This window comes from Schistocerca americana, chromosome 2 (genome assembly GCF_021461395.2).
Source record: "Schistocerca americana isolate TAMUIC-IGC-003095 chromosome 2, iqSchAmer2.1, whole genome shotgun sequence".
NCBI classification, from domain to species: domain Eukaryota; kingdom Metazoa; phylum Arthropoda; class Insecta; order Orthoptera; family Acrididae; genus Schistocerca; species Schistocerca americana.
In genome coordinates, this window is record NC_060120.1 from 268,333,841 (window position 1) to 268,360,021 (window position 26,181).

Genomic DNA, 26,181 nt, shown 5'->3' on the forward strand with positions numbered 1-26,181 from the left:
GACTTATTTCTGGCACGCTTCCCGTGAGAGCCACATTCGCAACATTGTCCCGCACCATATTCATAGTGCTCGTGCCCATCATACTCATTACTCGCAGCTTTACCGCCGATTCCCGAAAGAGTTTGGGCACTGTTTCTGTTTCCGCACACAAGAAGATGGTCCAATGGCAAGTGAGTCTTATATATATATAGATGGTATCTGTTCTTTTGGACATGCCTACAGTGAATAACAAGCTTATCACAGACATCATTATGTGGACCGCCCAAAAGTTACAGTATGCCTGGCCAGGAGCCTATGCTAAACGAAGAGAAGTGCTTTTGTGTTCTAACGCACACCATTTCAGAGTGGCCATAAATGTTGCGTTCCATTTATAATTCTTTCGAAGGCCTGAGGCTTGCCAAAAAGCTCGGCAAGCGAGGGACGTCACCAACTGATGGCTCCCTAGATAGCGCCCAGTCTACAGTGAACATGGGAACTTGCCAAATTTTATGGCTGCCATCCCTGCTCACAAAGGAAGTTTGCGGAAGTTTACGACACTCTCGAAACGCCTCGGCTAGGAGAATACATTTCTCCTGCACCCCTTTATCTGTCATGGCTAGAGGCACATAACAAGTAGGTCCAGAGAGGTGTGTTTTTTCATCTCTTCGGTCAAAAGCATAGTCTGCTCACTGGCGCGAGAAATCCTTGGGACCAGGTTTCTGTCTCCAGTAAGTGCTTTGAGATCCTTTTTTCTCTAATAGCTGCACATGGCTTCCAAGCCCCAAATGTCTGCTGTCAGATTAACTGTTAAATGACCAAGCTGCCTGCTGGTTCTCAGCTCTAAAAATGCTGTTTGAATAAGAGCCATCATAAAGATGCTGCATACATTAGCAACGTACACGCTTCCATCAATGCCTGCTCATGCTGTTAACTTTTTGTAATCTCACAAAAATGACGTCGTGGGTGTAAAATAAACTTTAAAGAGTAGCATTGAATATGAAAAATAGTGAGAGAGTGACACATCCTCTCTCAGCTCCATCCCACAGTCCTACAGATGAACTGGCTGAGGCCAAGACAAAAGCTTCTGGTGAGGGCTGCCTGGTTGCGCGAACAAGTGTGACACTGTCTCACTCCACGTTCCACATGAGTGTTTACTGCATGTCACTATACATGCTGCTGAGCTAACACTTTCATGCGAGAAAAATGAAGCAACTGAAGGACATCGGGACAGAATGAAGGAGTAACTACCAACAGCAATTTATCATCCACTGTTATAAGCGACAAAACTCACTGAAGTACTCTGAGCTCTTCTGAGACTGAAATAAGAACGAAAATAGGAATGGGTGTCCTTAGGTAGGTCCAAAAGCCATCCCAACTGAGCTGCTGCAACCGCACTGTACAACACCGGGTCATGACTTATGACTATCACTACTTCCCTAGCAGTTACAGGAAAACCTTGCAACGTCGTGTCTAACACATTGTCAAGTGCAAGACAAACAATGTCCTACCTATCAAACTCTGCATTGGGACTCACAGGCATCGTGGACATTGCATCAGCATTTGCTTGCTGTGTGGTGGGCCAAAAGCAGAAATCATAAAAACAACTGTTAATAATGCCCAGATCTGCAGTCTCTGAGCAGTCTTGTCAGGGAGGCCAGTATTAGGATGGAACAACGATACAAATGGTTTTTGATTTGAGGCTAAGTGAAATTTGGATCATACAGGAAAAGGTGTATTTTCTTAGCACCATAGACTATGGACAGCGCCTCCTTCTCGTTTTGGGAGTAAATCCTTTGGAAGGGCGACAGTGCCTTAGACGTGAAAGAAATCCACTGCTCTGATCCATCCAGATTTCTGTGGGACAGTACTGCAACAATGCCATACAGAGATGTGTCAGCAGCCAGTAATAAGCTTTTGAGCCGTGTGTAAACAAAGTTTGAGCAACGAGAACGGCCACTGACAAGTTTCGGACCAAATATATTTCACACCTTTCTTACAAAGCTGTCTGAGAGGTTGTGAGACATCCAATTCGTTTGGTATGAATTTGTTATGTTAGTTTACCTTGCCAAGGAACAACTGCTGCTTCCTCAAGTTCTGAGGGGAGGGAAATTTATCTATCGCCTTGATGTGGTCATCGAATGATTTAATGCCCTCCCTCCCTTTAACACATGGCACACGTACTTACCACAGGGTGCAAAGAACGTACACTTTTCCTACTTAGAACGCACATCACTGTCCTTCAGTGCCTGAAACACTACCAACATGTTTCGGAAATGATCTTCCCATGTGGCACCCATGACAATAAAATCCCCCAGGTAAGTAGCACGCTTTGTGATATCTTGAACTTTCTGTTCAATAAAGCGCCGAAAACATTCTGGGGCTGATGCAACACCAGATGGTAACATGTTAAAGTTGTAGAGAGCAAACGCTTTTTTAATAGCGACGAACTGCTGTTCTTACTGTCGTGAGGCAACTGCAGAGAGGCTTCCCCCAAATCAGTCTTCGAAAAATAGTATCAACCAGCCAATTTCGCCAATACCTCCTTGGTGCGAGGGTTTGATTAAGCTAGTCCTCATTGTGGACATTAACTGCGGATTTAAAATAGCCACAGAGCCGAATTGTATTACGGAGTTTTTAATTACAAAGAAAGGGGATGCCCAATGAATCAGTGCTACAAGCGAAAAAACCTCTAAATCTGTCCAATTCAGCTTAAACTACATGCCAAATGGCAAAGGTCGAGCATGGCGAAACTTAGGGCTTATAGAAGGCTTATGCTGTATGTGGGCAAGAAAATCTCTTGCTTTATCCAACGTTGGCTCAAACAACTATTTATAGTACTGAAAAAGCGACTCATCGTTGTGAAAAGGAATTTCTGAAGACACTAAATTAATGTGATTAACAACTTGTAAATGAAATGTCACAAATGGGCCAAACCACCAATAATGTTACTTGGCGCTCCACACCGTTATATTATGCCGCCACAACCAACTGACACTTCAGCGAAACGCGTTGGTGGTTGTAGGAAACCACTGCTTTGTCAACTGCTTGTAATGGAGGGCACCGGATAGGTAGCCACATCGATGAACGAGGCCGCAGCCCCAGTATCAACCTGAAACTCAACGGAGAGTTTCAAAATACAGAACTGCATGTAAGGTGACTGGCTTTGCGGGGGGGGGGGGGGGGGGGCGCGGATGTGAAGACCGCAGTTTCTGTAGTAAAAATCGCGGCAAAGTGGCTGTCGAGAATCTAGCGTGTTTACATCTAAGATGGGCGTGTGTCAGCCGTCTTCACAGCAGCAGAATTGTCCTAGTTTCGGGACTGACCGACAGATGGCGGTACTTTAAAATGAGTACGGTCAGTTTGGTGTCCAGCCACGTGACGCGGAAACTCAACGGAGGGCACGCTGGCTCATGGCGGGCTTTCTCCGGGCCGCCGCTTTTAGCATAGAGCTAAAGTGAATGTATCATGTAGTAGAAATACATAAAATGAGATCCCAATGCGGCACAAAGGAACTTGTAGGCTGATTTTAAAGCAGAAAATTACCCAGTTGTGCTCATATAAACGAGCCTCCAGTGGCCCTGGTAGTTTTTGAATTATAATAAATTCAATACTATGATAACTAAGCAAGACTGTAATTTGAACATCTTGGAGACGCTTTGACAAAATTTTACGAACGAGGAGTCAAATGAAAGCTCTAAATGAGTAGTATAAAGATAACTACGTAACTTTTTTACGTGTTTTAAAAATTCAAATAAGGAGCTGGAATGCAGTTTTCGTGATTAAAAACTAAGAATTTTGATAGATACAAAATAGGAACTATAAAGATAGCGGCAGAACGGAAAAGTAGACATAAGGAAATAGGTAATACAATAATAATATCAGTTATTTATGCATTGAAAGTATTTGAAATAATGAAAAGTTCTACATAAAGGACACGTGAATCTTAATAGTATGAGAATAAGACCCCATACAGAAATTCTGATGATGAATCTGAAGTCAGCAGAAAATTTCCGTCTGAATAGAAGTGTTACATGCATTTTATTGCATCTATATTAAGTGTAAAAGTAAATTTTATGTGCAAACACACTTGATTTGACTTCAGAGTGTTCAAACCGAGGGCTTTCTGTGGGAGGGGGCAGTCATTCAGTTGAGTTGAAACGCGTAGCACGTGTGACTGGAAAAAGTCCGTGCACGAATTGGAATTAGAATATTTTCGTACCGCGAAGTGGCGTGGAACTTGTGATTTTCAGCAGTTGGGTGCTGCTGGACTTGAAGAATTCTCTGTGGTGCGTTTGTGAGACTTGTGAAAATTTCGCGCACGAGTTGAACCAATAATATTTTCGTACCTCGAATTCGAGTCGAACTTCAACTATGAAGAATCGCTGTGGGCCATAGTGGTTTCAGCTTGCGTTTGTACTTGGGATTGTGTTTGGTTTATTATTATTTTTTTCAGGAAGTATTCTCCGCTCGGAACTTTGTTCATCTTGGGGTTTGGGACTATTTTAAAAGAAAAGTTAAGTGAATAATTGCTGAATGATTGTGATTAATATTTGAGTGCCGCTGTTGAAATTACTCGGTAAATATGTGAGGTCAGCGCGACTGCTACGGCCGCAGGTTCGAATCCTGCCTCGGGCATGGATGTGTGTGATGTCCTTAGGCTAGTTAGGTTTAAGTAGTTCTAAGTTCTAGGGGACTGATGACCAAAGATGTTAAGTCCCATAGTGCTCAGAGCCATTTTTTTGTGAGGTCAAATCAAGAACACTTAACAGTATTTCAGTCATATCTGTCCTGAACAAGCTAAAATAAACTCCAGTTGGTTAAAACTGTGTTGGGTTCACTAAAAATTATTCCTACCTGGTAACATCTGTTTTCATAAACATGACATTAATTTAAAATTATTGGGGATAGTGAAGCGGATATGGTTGGCACCCCTCAGACCTAACGTAGCCAATTTAGTAAATAACTCCAACCACATTTTACGGAACCCCAAGGGGATGCGTGCTATGTAGGTGCTTGGATGATAATTTTTTTTTGTTCTTCTGGCTCGAGTCATCTAGTATTACTAGATAACTAACTTTGAACTAAAATTATTGTGATCACCCAGTGCAACCCGTGTGTTTCTCCCGATCTCGCGTGTAGAGAGAAACCGTAGCACATCGCAAATGGTTTTCTCGGCCCAGCGAAGCTCGCAAATGGGTATTTCTCGTCCGCAGTAGCTGGACTGCAACACACGTTGCCGGCCGCGGTGGTCTCGCGGTTCTAGGCGCTCAGTCCGGAACTGCGCGACTGCTACGGTCGCAGGTTCGAATCCTACCTCGGGCATGGATGTGTGTGATGACCTTAGGTTAGTTAGATTTAATTAGTTCTAAGTTCTAGGGGACTGATGACCTAAGATGTTACGTCCCACAGTGCTCAGAACCATTTGAACCATTTGCAACACTCGCGTATGTGCCGTCTGCCAGATGTGTGAGCTTGGCGCGAAAAGGACAACATTGCTCAACATTGCGAACAAGACGCTGCGTAGTACAGACAGCAGCGCTGTGGCCCTTGGGGTTGCATTTGGAACAAATTTCATTTTAATGGTGACATTTCCGCCACTTATGTTTGATGAGGCAGCCGGGGCAAGTACTAGAATCAAAGGAACCGTCTGACGCCGAGGAAGAACGGCTGTTACTGTCTTCCTTACGGATCAAGAATTGCGAAGACCACAGCGCAAGGAAGTCGATCCGACGGCGGGGAAAACTGACTTCTGGCATCCACCTTATTAAGGTGCTTAACAGAGTGGCGGCGAGACCGCTTCTGAACAATTAAAGGTGACCCAGGCACGTCAGGCCGTATGGAACGAGTATCTGCTGTCTCGTCTGACGACGTACTACAGGAAGAACTACAGTCCACTTTTGTTACGTGGTACTCATCAACAACAGCTTCCTGGGCCGCCGCAGACGGCTTGTACGACCCTTCTAACTGCACCGCATCAACTACTGAAGGGTCACGCCACTCTAGAATCTTCGCTTGAAATGATTTATCTGGGGCCAAGCGAATAACTCCATATTGGATAAGCGGACCTGCTTAAGATACACCACGCTGACTACAGTCAAACTTACAATCTCCAAACAAATAATGTAACTCCGTTACCCCCTTCGCGTATGACTCGTTATTCCGCTTTAGATGTTGACTGGACGCAAGGCGCGCTGCCACATCATGCGATTTACGTTCAAAATGGGGACAGAAGGCGGCACACAACTTCTCAAAGTTCAACGAGGCAGGGTTCATGTGCAGACAAAGCTTCGGTACCGAACTGTATAGAAAGGAAGACAGGAGGAGTGCACCCGTATCAGCCTCTTTTATTCCTTTGCAGTAGAGGAAGAAACGTCTCAGGTAATTGTCCCATCTCTCTGTACCTATGTGAAATGGCCCAATAGGCGGGGGGGGGGGGGGGGACCGGAGTCGGTGGCATCTGTTGCCTAGGTTGCTCCCGTGATTCCAACACCTGTATAGGCTCAGTATGTTGTTGCTGTAGTTGCTGCTGTTGAATTTGCATACGCTGCTGTCGCAAATCGTTAAAGCCATCAATTTGCAATCCTACCGTTATACGGGGGTATGAGACTCGCTGGTGTTTTCCTGTCCCTGCCACTCCAAGTCTTCAACAGCGGAAACGTCCGACAGCAAAAATCAAGTCGACACCGGTGTACAAACCAGAACGTCAACCTCGCTCGTAAACAAGAGATCAAATGGGAAGAGTTATCAATCAATGAAAACAGTCTCGATCGCGCTTCCAAATTTTGTATTTGTTGGCAACCGATTTCGGCCCTCTTCTCAGACCATCTTCAGGCTTACACCGCAATTACGGCTGCAGGTGGTGGCAGACGAAGCGAGATCCGTAGAAGTACAACTGTCAATATTTCTACGGATCTCGCTGCGTTTGCCGCCACCTGCAACCATATTTGCGGTGTAAGCCTGAAGATGGTCCGAGGAAAGGGCCGTAACCGCTTGCCAAAAAATAAAAAATCGAATGAAAACGTGATATAGGTTGTTTCTGTTGATTTTCAACATTTTATATCGATCGCTGTGCTCCAGCCAACAATGCTTTCTACAATATAAAACAAGAAGAAATTCCCCTAAACATTCAAACGTCTAAGTGACCGAATATTCGCACTTGAAGCTGCTAAGATAGTTCAAATGGTTCAAATGGCTCTGGGCACTATGCGACTTAACTTCTGAGTCATCAGTCGCCTAGAACTAATTAAACCGAACTAACCTAAGGACATCACACACATCCATGCCCGAGGCAGGATTCGAACCTGCAACCGTAGCGGTTGCTCGGCTCCAGACTGTAGCCCCTAGAACCGCACGGCCACTCCGGCCCGCTGCTAAGATAGTAATCACACAACTGACATGAGTGGGCGGCAGCCTCAACTTTGCGTCTAGGAAACCAGAGGCTGTCTCTACCCTGTACAAATGGTGTGGCCGACTCCTCTCGCTCGCCCTCTTCCCAGTTCGCTGGCTGCCCACGTCATCGGCCCCGCGCCCTCCGTTGCCATGGCATCATCGGCAGACGCGAATACCAAAATTTCAATGACTGGTTCCCGTTGCCGTCGCGCGCACTTTCAGCACGAACTGCATCATTTTTGTTAATGTACTGTGCAGTAGAATTTGTCACACAATTTCTTGCTCTGAGTTTACTTGTGTCTGAATCTTAACCACAGCTGCTCCTCTCTGCTGGCAGTGTCTCATGACCTAGCTTATAAACTCAGATTGTTTCTCGTCGAGATATTTACTATATTCCTGCGCAAAATTATAGAACTGAATCTGCAACTCCTTATGAAAATCTACTGTTTCTCTCAAACCTTTTGTCCAAATCTATTTCACTGATTGACTACCTTCCTACTGTTTTTATTCCGATTTTCCTCAAAATTACCGATCTTTCTGCTAGTGTCCTTAAGGTGTTCGTTCAAACCCGTGCTCAAGTTTTGATTATTATCACCGAGTTTTATCATCATAGGTGTCATGTTTGGTATTTCAATTTTGAAAAAATTCCTTTAGCACATTCTCTCTTCCTTCGACGTCAACTTGATTATTCTCTATCTCTGCCTCAGATGGTTAAAGATCTACGTTGGAATTTGGATTTCCATTTTCCGCTGCATCTATATTTTGAATTCTCCTAATTTGTTCCTACTTATTAATAAGGTACATTCCAATACTGTCCTCATTGCCACTGTCCTCTCCATTAATACCCTCACTATTATCTTTTAAGTCCAGCCATTGTTATTCAGCTTTACACTGCACATCTAATTTATAATCAAGGTAACTGGTGAAACTTCCTGGCAGATTAAATCTGTGAGCCTGACAGAGACGCAAACTCGGTACCTTCGCCTTTCGAAGGCAGGGACTCTATCGAATGAGGTACCCAAGCATGACTCACGACAAGCTCCTCACAGCTTTACTTCCGCCAGTACCTTCCATATCGAATGAGGTACCCAAGCATGACTCACGACAAGCTCCTCACAGCTTTACTTCCGCCAGTACCTTCCATATCGAATGAGGTACCCAAGCATGACTCACGACAAGCTCCTCACAGCTTTACTTCCGCCAGTACCTTCCATATCGAATGAGGTACCCAAGCATGACTCACGACAAGCTCCTCACAGCTTTACTTCCGCCAGTAACTTCCATATCGAATGAGGTACCCAAGCATGACTCACGACAAGCTCCTCACAGCTTTACTTCCGCCAGTACCTTCCATATCGAATGAGGTACCCAAGCATGACTCACGACAAGCTCCTCACAGCTTTACTTCCGCCAGTACCTTCCAAACTTCATAGAAGCTCTCCTGCGAACCTTATAAGATTACCACTCCTGGAGGAAAGCATATTGCGGAAACATGGTTTATCCACAGCCTGGGGGATATTTCTAGAATGAAATTTTCGCTCCACTGTAGAGTTAAACTTTCACTCTGAAAGTTACTGTTCATAGACAGCTCTCGTTGTCCTGACCAACAATGCTGTAACGTGACCGCTGGGTCCATGTCACATTGCTACGATACAGTTGCCTTTCACAGCTCCATGAACTAAGAGACATTTAACCAAGTGCGAGACCATTTAAGAAAGCTGATAATGTCGAGTCCGATTTAGAACCGTTATTGTTAGCATATTAGGAAAATGAAGATCTGTTGCGGAAAGTGCTACTCAAAACAAACACATTTAAGTAAGTTATGCTCAGTTAATTAATATTCCACATGCCACCTTATGACGTCGACCTTTTAACACAGAAACACTTAAGCAAACAAACGCGGGGCTAATGACTATAATGGAAACGAATTAACAACTTCAACCGAAGAATGATGGCCGGTGCATGGTCCCAACCCGACCGCTCGCATTCGACATGCAGACATCAACACTTGCTAGACATCCACACTATGCGCTTGCGCCCTGCAGCAACGATCAGACTTTCGAAACATTGTCAGCGGGCAGCGATTACTTTAAAATTCTGGCTCTACGAGACCAGAGGTAGCTGCAACATAGTCATTACGATCAAGCAGTTTGATATACATATTTTCAAATGTTACAGGTAATAGCAAGTATCCCATGACGACATGGGATACTCACAGTATCAAACGTAATTTGTAACTGTATTGATGATTTTTTAGTTGGGTGGATACAGCACGTAGTTGTGGTTGACGTTTCATGGAAAGATATAGAATTACACTCAAGGGTGCCATTGTAAGTGTTTTGGGGCCCTTGTCTGTCACGTCATATGTTAAGTACCAAGCAGGTGTGAGTTAACGAACATTTCGCTCTCGTTTAAGTACACACATCAAAAACAGTTTTTCATCACCCCGGTTCATAGAACTCCTGAAAATAGATATTGACTGTGGATATTGTGTCACAGACACAGTCTCTTTGGCTGTTCAGAGATGTCACTAAACCAACCCAAGATGTAAACAACCGTGCATGAGCAGCGCCTTCCACCAGGAAGGAGGTACACGACTCGTGTTGGCTGTAGTTAAAGCAAGCCTAGACGGTCAATACTCCTGTTCGATCGCATCCGCATTGTTTCTTTGTGCCAGGAAGAGCCCACAACAAGGAAAGTGTCCACGGGTCTCGGAGTGAACCAAAGCGTTGCTTATCGGACATTGAGGAGATACAAAGAGACAGGAGATGTCGATGACATGACTCGCTCAGGGCCACTACTGCAGTGAATGACCCTTACCTACGGATTATGGCTCGTAGAAGCCGTGACAGCAACGCTGCCATGTTGAAAAAGCTTTTCGTGCAGCCACAGGACGTCGTGTTACGAGTCAAACTGTGCGCAATAGACAGCCCAACTTCACTCGCGACGTCCACGCTAAGGTCCATCTTTGCAACCACGACACCATGCAACCTGGTACAGATGGATCCAACAACAAGCCGAATGGACCGCTCAGGATTGGCATCACGCTCTCTTCACCGATGAGTGTCGCATATGTCTTCAACCACACAATCGTCGGAGACGTGTTTGGAGGCAACCCGGTCAGGCTGAACGCCTTAGACACACTGTCCAGCAATGTCGAGGTTCATTGCTGTTTTGGGGTGGCATTATATTGGGCCGACGTAGGCCGCTGGTAGTCATGGAAGGCGCCGTAACGGCTGTACGATGCGTGAATGCCATCCTCCGACCGATAGTACAGGCATATCGGCAGCGTATTAGCGAGGCATTCGTCTTTAAGGACAAAATTAGCACCCCCATCGTGCACACCACTGAATCAGGACTACAGTCAGTTCAGACAAATATGTGAATGCAACTAGCTGCGGGAAGCCGTAGTAAATCAGTTCTTTGTTAGGATGCTAGTATAATGGAATCAGACTGCAAAGAAGGGAGTTACTTAACAGTTGTGTGATCCGTCCTACAATATTACGTAACTGTGTAAGACCAATCCAAAGGGACTAACGTGCAGCTCTGAACCAATTCAAAGAAGGGCAGCGTGAATGGACAAATTTTCGTATGACCCACGGGAGACCGTCATGGAAGTACTGAAAAACCTGTCCTGACAGACGCTGAAATCAACTACTATGCTTAGGGACCATAAGAAAAAGGTACTTATACTAATTACGCTCTGCGCTAATCATACGGTCTTCTTAAGATCCTTACGCGAATGCGACTGGGTTAAACCATAATATTGGGTACAGTGGGGCGTACCCTGTGCCATGTACTTCATAAGAGTATAGAAGTAGATCAAGATGGACAGTTACTGACCAAGAGCGTCCATGCGATAGTACACCTGGGGCTAAGGAAAACTTTTAGTATTTTGGAAGACGATTGGAACTTGTAAGTAGCCGTAAAAAAGTTCCAGTTCCGACCCTGCTAAAAACCTGCGTAACACATTTTAACCATTATATTGAAAGAAATCTATCTTACTACATTATATTTTTTCCTTGCCTTTATGGCTAGAGAGGCGCGTCCATCCCCCTCCCCCCTCCCACCTCTCCCCTGGGAAATGGTGACCTCTGTACTGACAAATAAAAAAATGCCTCCAACTTCATGACTCCTCAGGAACTGGCACCCCAGCTTTACTGTAGGTAATGAATTGTTCAGCACACTTCTCCCCACAGTTCCAGTTGGCAGTATTATTACAGTGTTATGAAAAGTACCGTGCGCAGACAGTCGGTAAATGCGATTTACGCAACGGCCTGGTACAGGAAGAAGTCACACCGAATGAAATTCAACAGAAAATGAATTGCGCAGAAAGTGTGGGTCCCATTGTTGCTTCTATCCGTTGTCGGAAGATCTGTGCACAATCGGTACCCCAGATGCTAGGACTTGAAACGAAGAAGCACAGACTTCACATTTTCCAGGAACTACATTCACTTTACGAAAATGAAAACGACTTCATTCTGCCTTCAGTTGTATCAGAGAAGGAAAAATGAGTACAAAACTATGAACCAGAGACGAAAGGTGACTTCCTGGACTGTCGACACGAAGGCAAGCGCAAAGAAACAAATGCAGGATCTAGTAGTCGTCTCTCAGAATCATGACATGACGTTATCCATGATCATTAACCTAAACAAGGAAAAAGAAGCAGTTGAGAGCGACGCATCACAAAGCTGTAAACTTTAATACCACGGCTAAGATGGATCTGACAGGAATGGGGAAATGTTTTCCCGCAGTACAGCAATGTAAGAGAACTTCATCGCAGCGAAACGTCAACCACTTTAGTTCACCACTACATGGCACTCGATACTGTTCAGAGTGACCTCTGACTAGCACTGTTTGCAGTCGTGGAAGAATTGCGGGGACAGCAAGAAGTTGAGGCAACTATGGGAGTCTGGTAACGGAAACAAAGTGGAAACTTCTTTGCTGATGGGCTCGGGAAACATGCTTCTCAGAAGCGTATGGAAATCAACTGTCTCGTGATCATGTGGAAAATTGAACATCAGTAATTAAAGTACAAATTCTAAGGATAATTTCTGTGTCTTATCTGTTAAAATACTTCCACCGAAACCCAAGTTACGAATGAGGAAACATTACCTTTTCATTCAATCATCACGGATGTAGACGGCCTAGCGACGTGATATGTTTCGAGTCAGAGACGTACACTGTGGTTCACGCTTAATGAGAAACCATACAGCGGTTGGACCAGAAACATAACACATTACCATGCGTAATATATATTGACCTCTGATGACTACGGTGATCAAAGGAGATGCGACAATCCTGCTAGTGTTCACAAAGGTAGTCTTGGACGATGCGAGCTGGATGAACAATGGCCTTGTAGTCTTGGAACATACCATCACCGCTGGGGAACAAAAGTTGTACCATGCAATGGATCTGATCAGACGAAATCTTCACATAATTCTTGGCACTAATGCGGCCTTGCAAATCGTCAATAGGGACCTCGGAATACTACTACATGGCTACCAAAATTATCATAGAACGCCCACCATCTCTTACTCTCAAGAAGTAAACTTGACGAGAACTTGGAAATATTGTTGAAAAAGACTCATTCGACCAAATAAAGCTATTCCATTACTTCACATTCCAGGTATATTGGTTTCGGCGCCACATCTTCCTGTTACCGGCATTTGCAGTATGGACGACTGGTTTGGGAATCGCAGCCCGCCGTGTAATTCCCTGCTTACGGAGTTCCCCTGACAAAGTTCGTGACTGCGAAATACAGTTCTGGAGTGACCTTTTGAGCTGTTGTACTCAGTATTTTTCACCACAATCCCCTTCAAACACCCTCCGTGACCAGCACTTAACACACACTTTCGTCCCGGTTGTAGCTTAGCAAATGATGTTTCCCCCCTTTCCTGTATGCGGTATAAATCTTCGATACCAAACTATTCGGATCTCTTGGTTACGGAATGACCCCACAATATAACCACCAACAATTTGCTCACATTCGAATTCACTTAGCTCTGGCATAATGCACTCACAACTACGAGGCTGAGTGAAATGAAAACCTTAAATTTGTAATAACAAATCGAAATTTCGCGCCGTTATCCTGTAAGTTGGTAAGAGTGCTACAAACAGCGTGCACAATGCCCTGTAGGTGGCAGCATAGTGCAGATGCACACATACCGTCGCAGTATCAGTATAAAGATGGCCGCCTCACTTGCGTCTTGCACCAGGGAAGAACAGCGCTCTGTTATTCGGTTTTTGCGTAGTGAAACCTAGTGACATTTATCGATGAATGAAGGGTCAGCACGGTGATGCATGTTTGTCACAGCAGCAAGTCTACGAATGGAGTAGGAAGTTCGCAAATGGTCTGACTTCAGTGGAAGATGCTCCTCGTCCAGGTCCACAGAACAATGCAGCAGTTGAAGCCATAGTGAAGGAAAACCGCCGAGTGACACTGAATGACATTGCAGCATTTTCACAGATTAGTCATGGGTCAGCACACCACACTGTGCATGATATGCTCCCGTTTGACAAAGTGTCTGCAGGATGGTTGCCACGGCAGCTGACTCCTGAAATGAGAGAACGACGTGTTGATGCTTGTGAAGAACTTCTTCGGCGCTTTGAACGAGAAGGTGATGGCTTCTTTGCAAGAATCGTTACTGGGGACGAAACCTCGGTTCACTTTCACCAACCGGAAACGAAGAGAGCGAGCAATGAATGGCGCCATTCCGCATCACGAAAACCAAAGAAGTTTCTAACAGAAACATCAGCAGGGAAGTCAAAATATCCACGGGTGTGCTGCCGGTCCATAGTGTCCAACGGGTACAATATTTCGGTGATCATACATGTCGCCATCATCAGGTGAACTGACAGACTGAGCTCCTGTGAACGTGCCGGCACGGAGATCCGTATGCTATGGCTGCTCAGAGGGAACTGTGTTCGGTCGCGGCGGCGGACGATTTAAATACCCTCCGCCCGCGGCGCGCTCCCGCCGCCGTCCGCGCCCCGCGCCGCGGTCGCGCGGTGGAACAGATTGCGACGGCGTCTGAGATGACGTCGGTGTGATGGCTCTGTCCGCCGTGGTCGTCACAACTATACGTTTGCTCGATTTACTCTTGATTAACCCAATCGCTGGTTCCCAAGCCTTGCTAAGATTATAGCCACAGTCACGGTTTACGAGGTCGTCATTGGTGCTAATTTCGATGGCTTCTCTAACAACGCTGTCCCGGTATCTCGACGTCTGTACCAGAATCCTCGTGCGGTCATACTCCATGGCGTGATTTTCCGACAAACAATGTTCAGCGACCGCCGACTTGCTCGGATACATCAGTCGAGTGTGCCTCTGGTGTTCACGGCATCGATCCTCGACGGTACGCATCGTCTGACCCATATACGACTTGCCACATTGACACGGAATCTGGTACACGCCGGCCTTCCTCAAACCGAGGTCATCTTTGACGCTCCCCACCAGTGCACGTGTTTTATTTGGAAGACAAAACACAGTTCCGACCCGGTGTTTCTTCAGAATGCGGGCGATTTTCCCCGAGAGTGCGCCTGTGTATGGAATAAATGCAGTGCCTACCTCCTCCCTCGTGACTTCATCCATCTCAACAGCTTGTGCTGCAGAGGTTGGGTGGAGAGCACGTTGAATCTGCCACTCTGAGTACCCATTTTTTTGAAATACAGTTCTCAGATGTTCCAATTCCTGGGGTAGACTCTCTGCGTCAGAGATAGTGCGCGCCCTATGTACTAGAGTTTTAAGTACCCCATTCCTCTGTGAAGGGTGGTGGCAGCTGTCTGCGTGCAAAGACAGATCAGTGTGCTTTTGTCTTCCGATACACCCCATGACCTAGGGTGCCGTCAGCCCTTCTCTTGACCAAGACATCAAGGAAAGGTAATTTACCATCCGTTTCAGTCTCCATAGTGAATTTGATGTTGGGGTGTATGGAGTTTAGATGTGTAAGGAAGTCAAGGAGTTTATCCATACCATGTGGCCAGATGACGAACGTGTCGTCCACGTAACGGATAAAGCAAGTAGGTTTCCATACGGATGACGACAGGGCTTCCTCCTCGAAGTTCTCCATGTACAAATTCGCTACCACCGGTGAGAGTAGGCTACCCATGGCGACTCCCTCCGTTTGTTCGTAGTATTCTCCACTAAAAAGAAGAGTCACTAGAATTGATTAGTCAGAAGTTTGACGGGAAGACCACTGAACTTTTTAGGCATGCCTTGACTTCCACGTATTTTCTTTTTAATGGAGAATACTACGAACAAACGGAGGGAGTCGCCATGGGCGGAGGGTATTTAAATCTGCCGCCGCCGCGACCGAACCCAGTTCCCTCTGAGCAGCCATAGCGTACGGATCTCCGTGCCGGCACATTCACAGGAGCTCAGTCCGTCAGTTCACCTGATGATGGCGACATGTATGATCGCCGAAATATTGTGCCCGTTGGACACTATAGACCGGCAGCCCACCCGTGGATATTTTGACTATCAAATACGCCGGGAGATACTCAAGAATCACATCAGCAGGGAAGGTTATGATGACTCTCTTTTAGGACGAAAAAGACGTCATTTTGGAGCACTTATAACGTAATGTTTACGTAATGTGTATACATAAACATACAGTTATAAATGTCCCCGTCGTAGCCGCTAATTATAACAATATGTTTACTTTTGTGCTGTAACATATAGCTATAATCAGCGGTGGTAACATATTTGCGAACGCCGACCGTGTGCGGCTGTTTCTTGTTGGATCGTCTGATCAGTCGAAAGTTGCATTGCGGAAGAGAGTAAATGCCTATTCAAAATATAATTATTTTTGGATAGCTCAACATGAATTTCCTAAGGGACCGTAGTTTATCATGCATTTACCAATAGAATATGGCTTGGAGAAAATATTTCGCCGCATACAACTTCCGTCCGATTTCGACGAAAGAATTCGTGACTGTGAACTCTCTATTTGGCAGAAACATAAAGAAAATTAAATAACTTCATGAAGGAGTGAGACATAGATTCAATATTAAATAAATAGTCCATACACCAGTTCCATTTAAATCTGAATTTATGGCAATTAATAGATGAACTTACACTGCAATGAAGGATTTAACATGGATGCCGTTTTGATTGGCACTTCTCGTAATGAAAACAATTCCTTTGACGTTTTCACATACACGTCGCACAATAAATCTACTGCTAGGGACTTTTAGTACTACACATTTACTTTACACTAAAAAAATATTATTTTTAACGATAATAATAATACGGCGGCAAGACATGCGCGTCCGACACAAGTTACAAGAGACAAGAGAAGAATGAGTAACTGTTCATCGAGAATATCTCGTACATCAAAAAAAGAATGTGTAAAAGTGTTCTGCTTCTGTCCGTTTTTCGCGCCGCGGTTTTCAAAGTCAATACCTCACTGCATCTCTGACGGCGCTTCGACAATAAACAAGTTACGTCACAGGTCGTTCACCTTTTACATTCTCGCAACATTATTTGCTAACTGTAGCTGTTGCTGAGCGACTGCTCGATTAGTGAATGATTTAAAATGATAAGGCAATCACATAATGTTACACACTACACCCCTAGAGGAACCACTGTCAACAGTGCATCATAACCAGATCTTCTAAACGATAATATATGGCCTGTAATCAAATCAAAGCGACGTGGATTGCTGTCAGCAGGTGTCCTTTTGCATCATGACAATGCAAGGCCCCACACTGCCCGTACAACAGCTGCAGCAATCACAGACCTGCATTATGAGTGTCTTCCTCATCCACCATACTCACCAGGCCTTGCCCCAAGTGATTTCCATATGTTTGGACCACTCAATGGGAGGAAAGAAGTTCCGTTCTGATGAAGAGGTACTCCACACGGTGTATGAGTGTTTGCGCGGACTACCAAAAGAATTTTTTTCTAATGGAATTTATGCACTTTGTAAGCGCTGGAGGACTTGCATTGCCAATGGGGGAGATTATGTTGAAACAGCATTGTACCACTTCTGCTCAATAAATAATAATTAAAAATATTTAAGGTTTTCATATGAATCACCCTCGTATACAGAACTCTGTCCCGAGACCGAGTAACACTCACAGAGTACTGAGTACATTGAACATGCGCCTTTCGTGGTCAGATACAACAGTACAATCTGCGATCTTGCCTATCACCTGCATTTATGTTCAAGCACCCATTTCTGGCGAGGTTTCTATAATTTCGTTCAGCCCATGTATCTCTCTGGCCACATCACGGCTCAGCATTCGTTCAGAAACGCAATGAACACTGATCCTTAACTGACTGGTTACTGTCTCTATGCCACGAACACCACGTGCCATTAATCCAAACGGCACAGTTTGTTCGGTTTTAGCGCTTACAGAAAAGCTGTTACGAAACGAGAGCTTGTAGGACCTGGGTCTGTTCGCTAGCAACTGCGGGAGTCTTCAGTGTTTGCACAGCAGATTGCCTCGCGATTATATTACGTCATTGCGTAGGTCAAGTTCAAAATACTTAGTCGCCGTGACTTGCGCGGTCCCTTATCTGCCCTCCGAAACCGCTGCGCATCTGAGGCCGTCCTGGCGTCTTCAGAGGCAGACAGTAGCCATCGCAAGCTTCGCTCCTCAAAGACCGAGTCGTGATAGACATTCCGCGGCAATCAGGCAGCGCTTGCCCAAGTAGGAGTGAAAGGGCGCGGGGTTCGTGTCGGATGACGTATCGCCGTTCAGGATCTGAGCAGCGCTCAAACAACAGTGCGAGATTCCTGTAAACCTACCTTATGCGTGATCGATGCCATCTAATAACGCGTGGTAAGCTACGAACATTAACTGTTTCCTACGTAAGTTACGCTACAGCATGTGCCGAATAGTAAATGCGAAAACCTTCGATCTGTAGCTGAGAAGTAGAAACGTTTTTCCTCACAACGAAACTGTTCCCTGCAGAGTTGCTATTTAGGCACATCACTGCATCCAGTTGGTGTCTGACGAATGCAGAGACTGCCCCGGAATGTGGCTCTGGTACAGTCTGGTGCTGCTCGTAGTGGCAGCTGCCTTGTTCCTTCTGTACCTGTACTCCGTCAACCAGCATTGGAGTAAACTGGGGATCCCGCACCCCAAGCCGGAACTCTTCTTCGGAAACACACGCCGCTTTTTTCTACTCAAGGAATGCCTGCCAGAGGCACTGGACAGGGTCTACCACCAGCTGGAGGGGCTGCCATTTGGAGGGTTCTACCTCATGATGACGCCGTGTCTTGTCGTGAGGGACCTCGGCCTCATCAACAGAATATTTGTTGGGGACTTTGGACATTTCCATGACAGGTAAGAGCATACCATTGACAAGCACTTGCACTGGAGAAATTGATTTTTTAACCGTTTTGCTATGGCAGATGTGCTGAAAAACCTGTCCTAAAACACGATAATTTTTCGAACCAGTTGTTGCAGTACGAAATATAGGTACGTAAGTGAATCCACTCTTTCTCAAGATATGAGAGAGCGGAAGCTTATCTACATATTGCACAGCACCAAACCACAGTTCTTAGAGTCGAGGCAGATGAAAGGGATAGGCTGGTCCCGGCGGAGATTCGAATCCTCCCTCGGGTATGGGTGTGTGTGTTTGTCCTTAGAATAATTTAGTTTAAGTAGTGTGTAAGCTTAGGGACTGATGACCTTAGCAGTTAAGTCCTATAAGATTTCAAACACATTTGAACATTTTTGGAAGGGATATGGTGAACGAGGAATGAGTGACACATCATTGTAGCCTAGTGTCCATTTTATTCATTCTGTTCGTAGAGCAGCAGGCAAGGAAAACTAAGAACAAATGTTTATACTCACGATGTAGGAGATGACAAACAGCTAGAGCGGACTGGACTGTTGGTATCAATAGAAATAGTATCTTGAAAAGAGGATATTGTACGGAAACCACCAAAAGTAAAACTATGAAAATGAAATCTAGTATTGTAAAGTGGTTGATGCTAGGGCAAGATTATAAAATGAGGCAGTACAAATAGGAGGTCAGATTTACTATAAGGGCAAGTAAGTAATTAACAATGCATGAAGTAAGCAATAAACGAAAACATTTAATATCAACAAAAAATTTTCTCTACAAGTGTAATAATTTAACATCAAATACAAATTTAAGTACTAGGAAGTTTCTTTTGAAAATATTTGTCTGATGTGTATCGTTGCATGGAAGCGAAATGTAGACGATGAGCTCTGTCTAAAATTGGAGAATAGAATTTTTTCAAAAATAATAACGCAGACGAACCTTCAAGATTAGATCTCTACACTTTGGAAGTACTGAAGACCTTTGACGACCGTTCCGTGCAACTAGCATCGCAGCCAAGTCGAAGGAATCACAAGGTGCTAGCGTCAATGTTTAGTGTGTGGAACAGAAATATTGTGACAAGTACTTAAAAAGAAAATCAGGTGCAGAAGTGCTGGCACGAAAGCCCACGGACTTACACGAAGGCGAATGGGCATGTGTAGAACAAAGGAGACGGGAAGCTGCTATGAAGCAGCTCTCCACGCCATTATATAATTGGACGTCTAGTCACCTCTGCACAATTACCGCTTTTATATATTGTAAGTAAGGTGCTTGTTACTCGTCTTTTCAACTGAAATTTTCACCTGTCATTTTTCATCCATTTGTTTTAGACGTCATCATTGGCTTATATGTCCCCATTGTTATTTGTATGTCCATTCGATTTTGTGTACGTGCGTTGGTATCCGTGCAGGCACTTCTGTACCTGATTTTCTTTTTAAATACTTGTCACAACATATCTGTTGAGTGCACTAAACATTGACGCTAGCACCTTTCGATTCCTTCCACTTGGCTGTGATGCTAGTTGCACCGACAGATCGTCAGATGTCATCGGTACTTACACAGTCCACAAATGCAACCTTCAAGGTTCTTCTGTGTTATTATTGTTCAAAAAATTCTGTTCTCCAATTTTCGACAGAGCCCATCATCTACGTTTCACTTCCATGCAATGATATTTTCAGAAAAAAAACTTTCTAGCACGTACATATTTGTATTCGATGTTAAACCGTTACTCTTTTAGAGAAAATTTTTCTTGTTACTTAATGTTTTCATATATTTTTTACTGCATGTGTTGTTAATTACTTACTTGCCCTTATAGCAAATTTCACCTCCTAACTGAAGTGTCTCATTTTGAAATCTTGTTGCCCTAGCATCAATCACGTTACAATTTTAAATTCCATTTTCCTAATTTTACTTTTGGTGGTGTTCTTATGATATCCTCTTTTCAAGACACTTTTCCTATTCCGTTCAACTGTCCATCAAAGCCCTTTGCCATCTCTGACATCGTAAGTTTGAACATTTGTTCTTTGTTTTCCTTGCCTGCTGCTCTACGAACAGAATGAATAAAATGGACGCTATGCTACAATGATATCTCTCTCATTCCTCGTTCACCATATTCCTTTCCTCTGCTTCGACTCTGAGAACCGTGATTTGGTACTGTGTAATACGTAGATAAGCATTCGCTCTCTCATAACTTCAGAAAGAATGGATTCGCTTACATATTTATATTTCGTGGACAGTGTGCTATGAATTGCATCGTCAAAGCACAACTCCCGCAACGACACTCACACTGTAGCGTCTTCAAATTAAACGAGAGACTTGTTCTTGGACTTTGTAATACGCCACAGGCATGCATAATCTAATCGCAGACTAGCTAATATAGTAGTTTCAGCTTTGCAGAAATGATCACAGGAGCGTATTCTTCTTCAAACAGCAAACATTTGTCGTGTCATTCACATCTCTGTAAACTGTTTATTTCACAACCTCTACTATACAAGTTATCTTGAGGAGTTTCATCATACTGCAGATGAATAATTGCTCAAGTCGCCAGTACCTTTTGTGGAACACTTCATATTCAATCTGAGTCACTCGTGTAAAAGTGAACACTGATATCCAATGTTTGCTACCTGTAGCACGTGTTGTTCTGGAAATCAGAAATTAAATTCTTGTGGACTCCGGTTGCTAATTGCTGTGCTGTTGGAAGACACTGTTCAAATTGAAATTCCATTTTAGATATGACGTAGCTTTTATTTCAAGAAATGTATCACAAGTTTGCTGTATTGAATATCATACATTCCGTCCTGCCGGTTTTCTTTCTAACCCATCATCCAGGAAATCAGTAGAACAATACAATTTTCACATGTCGTACAACATGCTATAAGTGCACATTATACTATAGTTTAAGTCAGAACACATACGAAACGATCACCGAGTGGGTCCTATGGCATACTCAATTGGTCAGTAAAATTTTGATGTTTTACATATGTCAAATTGAAATAACGCACTAATTTTACATCTCATTCCGGAATTTACCTGCAAAAAATTTCGCATGTGCTCCAGTTGTACAACACGGGACGATAACGCACACACGTTACAGCATATTTGTCCGTGCTACGTCACTTAATAAACAACTTTTTCGTCTCTCACTGGATTTTAGATGTTTTACATATACAGGTAGCATAATTCTGAACCTCCGTATCTCGGAAATGGATAAATATATCAAGAAATTTTCGATGTTGTTTGATTTCTGGCTCATAGGATTATATAGTAAAAATTATAGCCATTTATTGTGCTTAGGAATCTTGGAATCCGCCGCTCGGTTTTGACACGAAAACATGGTAAAGAAGTGCTATTTTCCAAGTTTTCTCTGGAACTGTCATTGAACTAATGATGCCTCCATAAACCCCCTAATAACACTGTAGACCAAATCAAATGCAAAGAGAATCAACCGATCTGCTCCATTTGCCCAAGTGGGAGGAAATTTGTAATGTTTATACTTTTTCCCAAGTACTGAGTATAGTGACAGTAAGACGATCCTTCTGTTGGGTATACAAATAGTCCCCAGCCCTAGGGTAATCATAAACAAATAGCAGTACCTTTCTATCACCAACAGAACAAATGGTATGAGCATCAGAAAAATCCCATTTTTACACGCAGCGTTTTGAAAGATATATGTTAGCATGCTGTCGCACGCGTATCGATTCTGAGCAGGCTACCTACCGGTGTGCAGAAAGGTACTTTTAGTAACTCTACAGCCCCAGCTTTTGGCACTTCGGCTGCGATTGTTGCGTAGCAGGAATGACAGCTGGCAAGCCACTGTGTGAGGACGATCGTTTCTGATTTTCTCGTCATCGTCATTTCGCGAGATATGCGCTCTAAAACCTGCTATGTTGCCTTGGGATCCACGCTGTCGCGATTTTGACACTTATCTTCCACATAATTCTCGACGCCTCTAATTTCATCAGCTGTGTAGCTATCTTCAAAAAAATGGTTCAAAGGGCTATGAGCACTATGGGACTCAACTGCTGTGGTCAGCAGTCCCCTAGAACTTAGGACTACTTAAACCTAACTAACCTAAGGACATCACACACACCCATGCCCGAGGCAGGATTCGAACCTGCGACCGTAGCAGCAGCGCGGCTCCGGACTGGAGCGCCTAGAACCGCACGGCCACCGCGGCCGGCAGCTATCTTCAGTGCAATTATATCCAAGTCATGGTGACTCTTCGTAAATAAAATCGCACGTGGTACCACTTCACATTACACATAACAACAAACTGTTAAACTGTCTGTAATGTCAAGTGGTACCATGTGTGATTTTATTTACGATGAGTCGTCATGACTTCGATATAACTGAAGATAGCTACACAGTAGCCGAAATCGATCTACAGTAAACAGATTAGAAGCTTACGGCCGATGCTGTCTCTCCTCCCATCTTGTATCTGAAAACTCAGAGTTTTTTTTTTTTTTGTATCTTCACTCATGCCCATTAACACGACTGTCCATGATATTTAACAACTTGCCTGTAGCGAATAAAATGTAAGCGAGAAAGCACAATTTTGTTCTCCTACTTTTGCTACCAACATTTCTGAATTACTCAAGAAGAAATGAGAATAGTTATTAATTTTGATATTTTTCGTCAATCTTACAAGGTTTTAACACTCAAATTAACCTTGGATTTCGGCGACGTGTCCACTGCAATAAACTAGTCAAAACTTTTGATTAATATTGACACGCCACTAGAACCAAAATAAAATAACAAACAGTAACAAGTAAAACGTCATTTCTTCTTAGTTATAAGGGCGTCTCATTTATACTCCTATTTCGTCGCAGTACTGTACAGGCATTTATACTACTTATAATTTCCATTTGATTATCAATAAGACTTTCGAAAATAACTTGGATGGAAGGAAATGATAAGCTTTTAAGTAATACTATCAAACATTCCTATAAATCGTGTCAATATACAGTTCTGAACTATTTAATATAAACTTTTCCTAACATAACTGGTCGTGTCTTGACAGACCTAACTAGAAGGAAAGACATTATTGCCTTTTGAACTAAAGTATAGACATATAAGCAGCGAGTAATTAACACATTACGGTATCCTTACGTTTCATATTGGACATGTAGCTGCTGCTCGCCATATAGGATTCCTTGATCACAATACTTCGTGGGCTTGTCGCTCGTGCAATTACTGCATAGGCTCAGCCTAGGAAAGAAATCTTGTATCCGCGGTAGTTGCATAGTTAAGACGACTTACTAATGTAGATACACAAAACCGGCTGCCGCAGTCACCGCTGTACAATATTTTAAGGCCCAGAATTATCTACTCGTGTACACTGGCTGGTGACAGCACTGCGCCGTCGTTATCTACAACTGACTGCCACTCAATGCTAGTCTGTTTAAGCAGGGCCCTAAACTCAGAAACGTAGAGGACAGCCCCGACTTTTGAGGCCGAAGACAACGGTCATAATTTTGTCAGTAAATCCTTCCCTCCGGACGATATCAGTTATTTATAAACAAGAATAAAGAAAATAATATAATGTACAACATAGTTTTGAATTAAGTAGTTTTTTGTCATCAGCCTTCCGACTGGCATCATGTGGCCCGCCACGAATTCCTTTCCTTTGTCAAATTCTTCATCCCAGAGTAGAGCTTGCATCCTACGTCCTTAATTATTTGCTGTATGTATTCCAATCTCCGTCTTCTTCAACAGTTCTTACCCTCTACAACTCCCTCTAGTACCATGGAAGTTATTCCCAGGTGTCTTAACAGATATCGTATCATCCTCTCCCTTCTTCTTGTCAGTGTTTCCCACACATTCCTTTGCTCTCAGTTTCTGTGCTGAACCTCTTCATTCCTTACCTTATCAACCCACGTAATTAAATTCGTCTGCAGCACCACATCTCAAGTGCTTCAATTCTCTTGTGTTCCGATTATCCCACGGTCCAAGTTTCACTACCGTGCAATGCAGTACTCCAGACGTACATTCCCAGCAATTTCCTCCTTAAGTGAAGGCCTATGTTTGATACATGTTGATTTCTCTAGGCCAAGAATGAACATTTTGTCAGCATTAGTCTGCTTTCGATGTCTTCCTTGCTCCGCCCGTCGTTGGGTATTTTGCTGCCTAGGTAGCAGAATTCCTTAATTTCCTCTACTTAGTTGCCATCAATCCTTATGTTCAATTTCTCACTGTCCTCAGTTCTGCTGCTACTGGTTACTTACCTGTTTATTTGATTTATTCTCGATCCTTATTACAAACTCATTACACTGTTTATTTCACACAGCAGATTTTGTAATTCTTCGCTTTCACTGAGTATAGCTATGTCATCAATGAATCTTATCATTGAAGTACTTTCATGTTGAATTTTAATTCCATTCTTGATCCTTTCTTTTATTTCCAACGTTGCTTCTTCCTTGTATAGATTGAACAGTAGGGGCTAAAGACTACATGTCTATCTTACACCCTTTTTAATCCGAGCACTTTCTATTTGGTCTTCTACTCTTGTTATTCCTCTTGGCTCTTGTCCATGTCGTACACTAACTTTCTCTCCCTATAGTATACCGCTGTTTTCCTCAGAATTTCGAATATCTTGGACCTTTTTGTCACTGTCGGACGGTTTTTCCAGATAGACAAATCCTTCGTTTTCCTTTCATCTTGTTTCCATTATCAGCAGCAACGAATCCTTCGTTTTCCTTTCATCTTGTTTCCATTATCAGCAGCAACGTGAGAATTGCTTCTCTGGTGTCTTCAACTTTCTTAAAGCAAAACTGATCGTCACCTATCACATCCTCAACTTCCTTTTCCATTCTTCTGTATATTATTCTTGTAAGCAACTTAGATGCACGAGCTATTACGTTGTTTGTGCGATAATTCTGGCACTTGGTAGTTCTTGCAGTCTTAGTGATTTTGTGGACAATATTTTTCCGAAAGTGAGATGGTATATAGTCCGACTCCGTAAATTTTACACACCAAATTGTATAATCGTTTTTTTTTTGCAACTTTCTCCAATGATTATAGAAACTCTGATGCAATGTTATCTATCCCTTCTGCCTTATTTAACCTTAAGTCTTCCATAGCTCTTTTAAATTCTGATTCTAATACTGAATGCCCTTTCTCTTCTATATCGGCTCATGTTTCTTCTTCTATCACACCAGGCAAGTCTTCCAAATAATAGAGGGATTTAAGGTACTTATTCCACGTAAATTTATTTCGTTCCTAAGTGACTTGTTTATTTGTATTACCTAAATTTTCCTGGACATTTTTGTACTTCCTTCTTTCACTGATCAGCTGAAGTATGTCTTCTGTTGCCAATGGTTTCTTCACAGTTACCTTCTTTGTACTTATGTTTTTCTTTCCAACAGCTATGATTGCCCTTTTTAGAGATTTCTATTCCTCTTCAACTCAAGTGCCTTGTGAGCTATTCCTCATCGCAGTATCGGTTTCACTTTGGCAAGCTATGGACCGCATACAAATTAAGACTTATGGTGTTTCTTTTTCTTCCGTTCTTC

General features: G+C 43.5%; 1 protein-coding gene across 2 annotated transcripts in view; it reads left to right on the forward strand.

The window, feature by feature from the left end:
- The first annotated feature begins 17,917 nt into the window (after positions 1-17,917).
- Positions 17,918-26,181, forward strand: part of LOC124595512 (probable cytochrome P450 6a13) — a 56,977-nt gene continuing 48,713 nt past the window's right edge. Inside the window, exon 1 of one of the 2 annotated variants that reach the window (XM_047134275.1) lies at positions 17,918-18,666. In XM_047134275.1, the coding sequence (XP_046990231.1) occupies positions 18,356-18,666 (311 nt within the window). In that variant the 5' untranslated portion in view covers positions 17,918-18,355. The remainder of the gene's footprint in view (positions 18,667-26,181) is intronic. The other variant, XM_047134276.1, reaches the window with a different exon arrangement.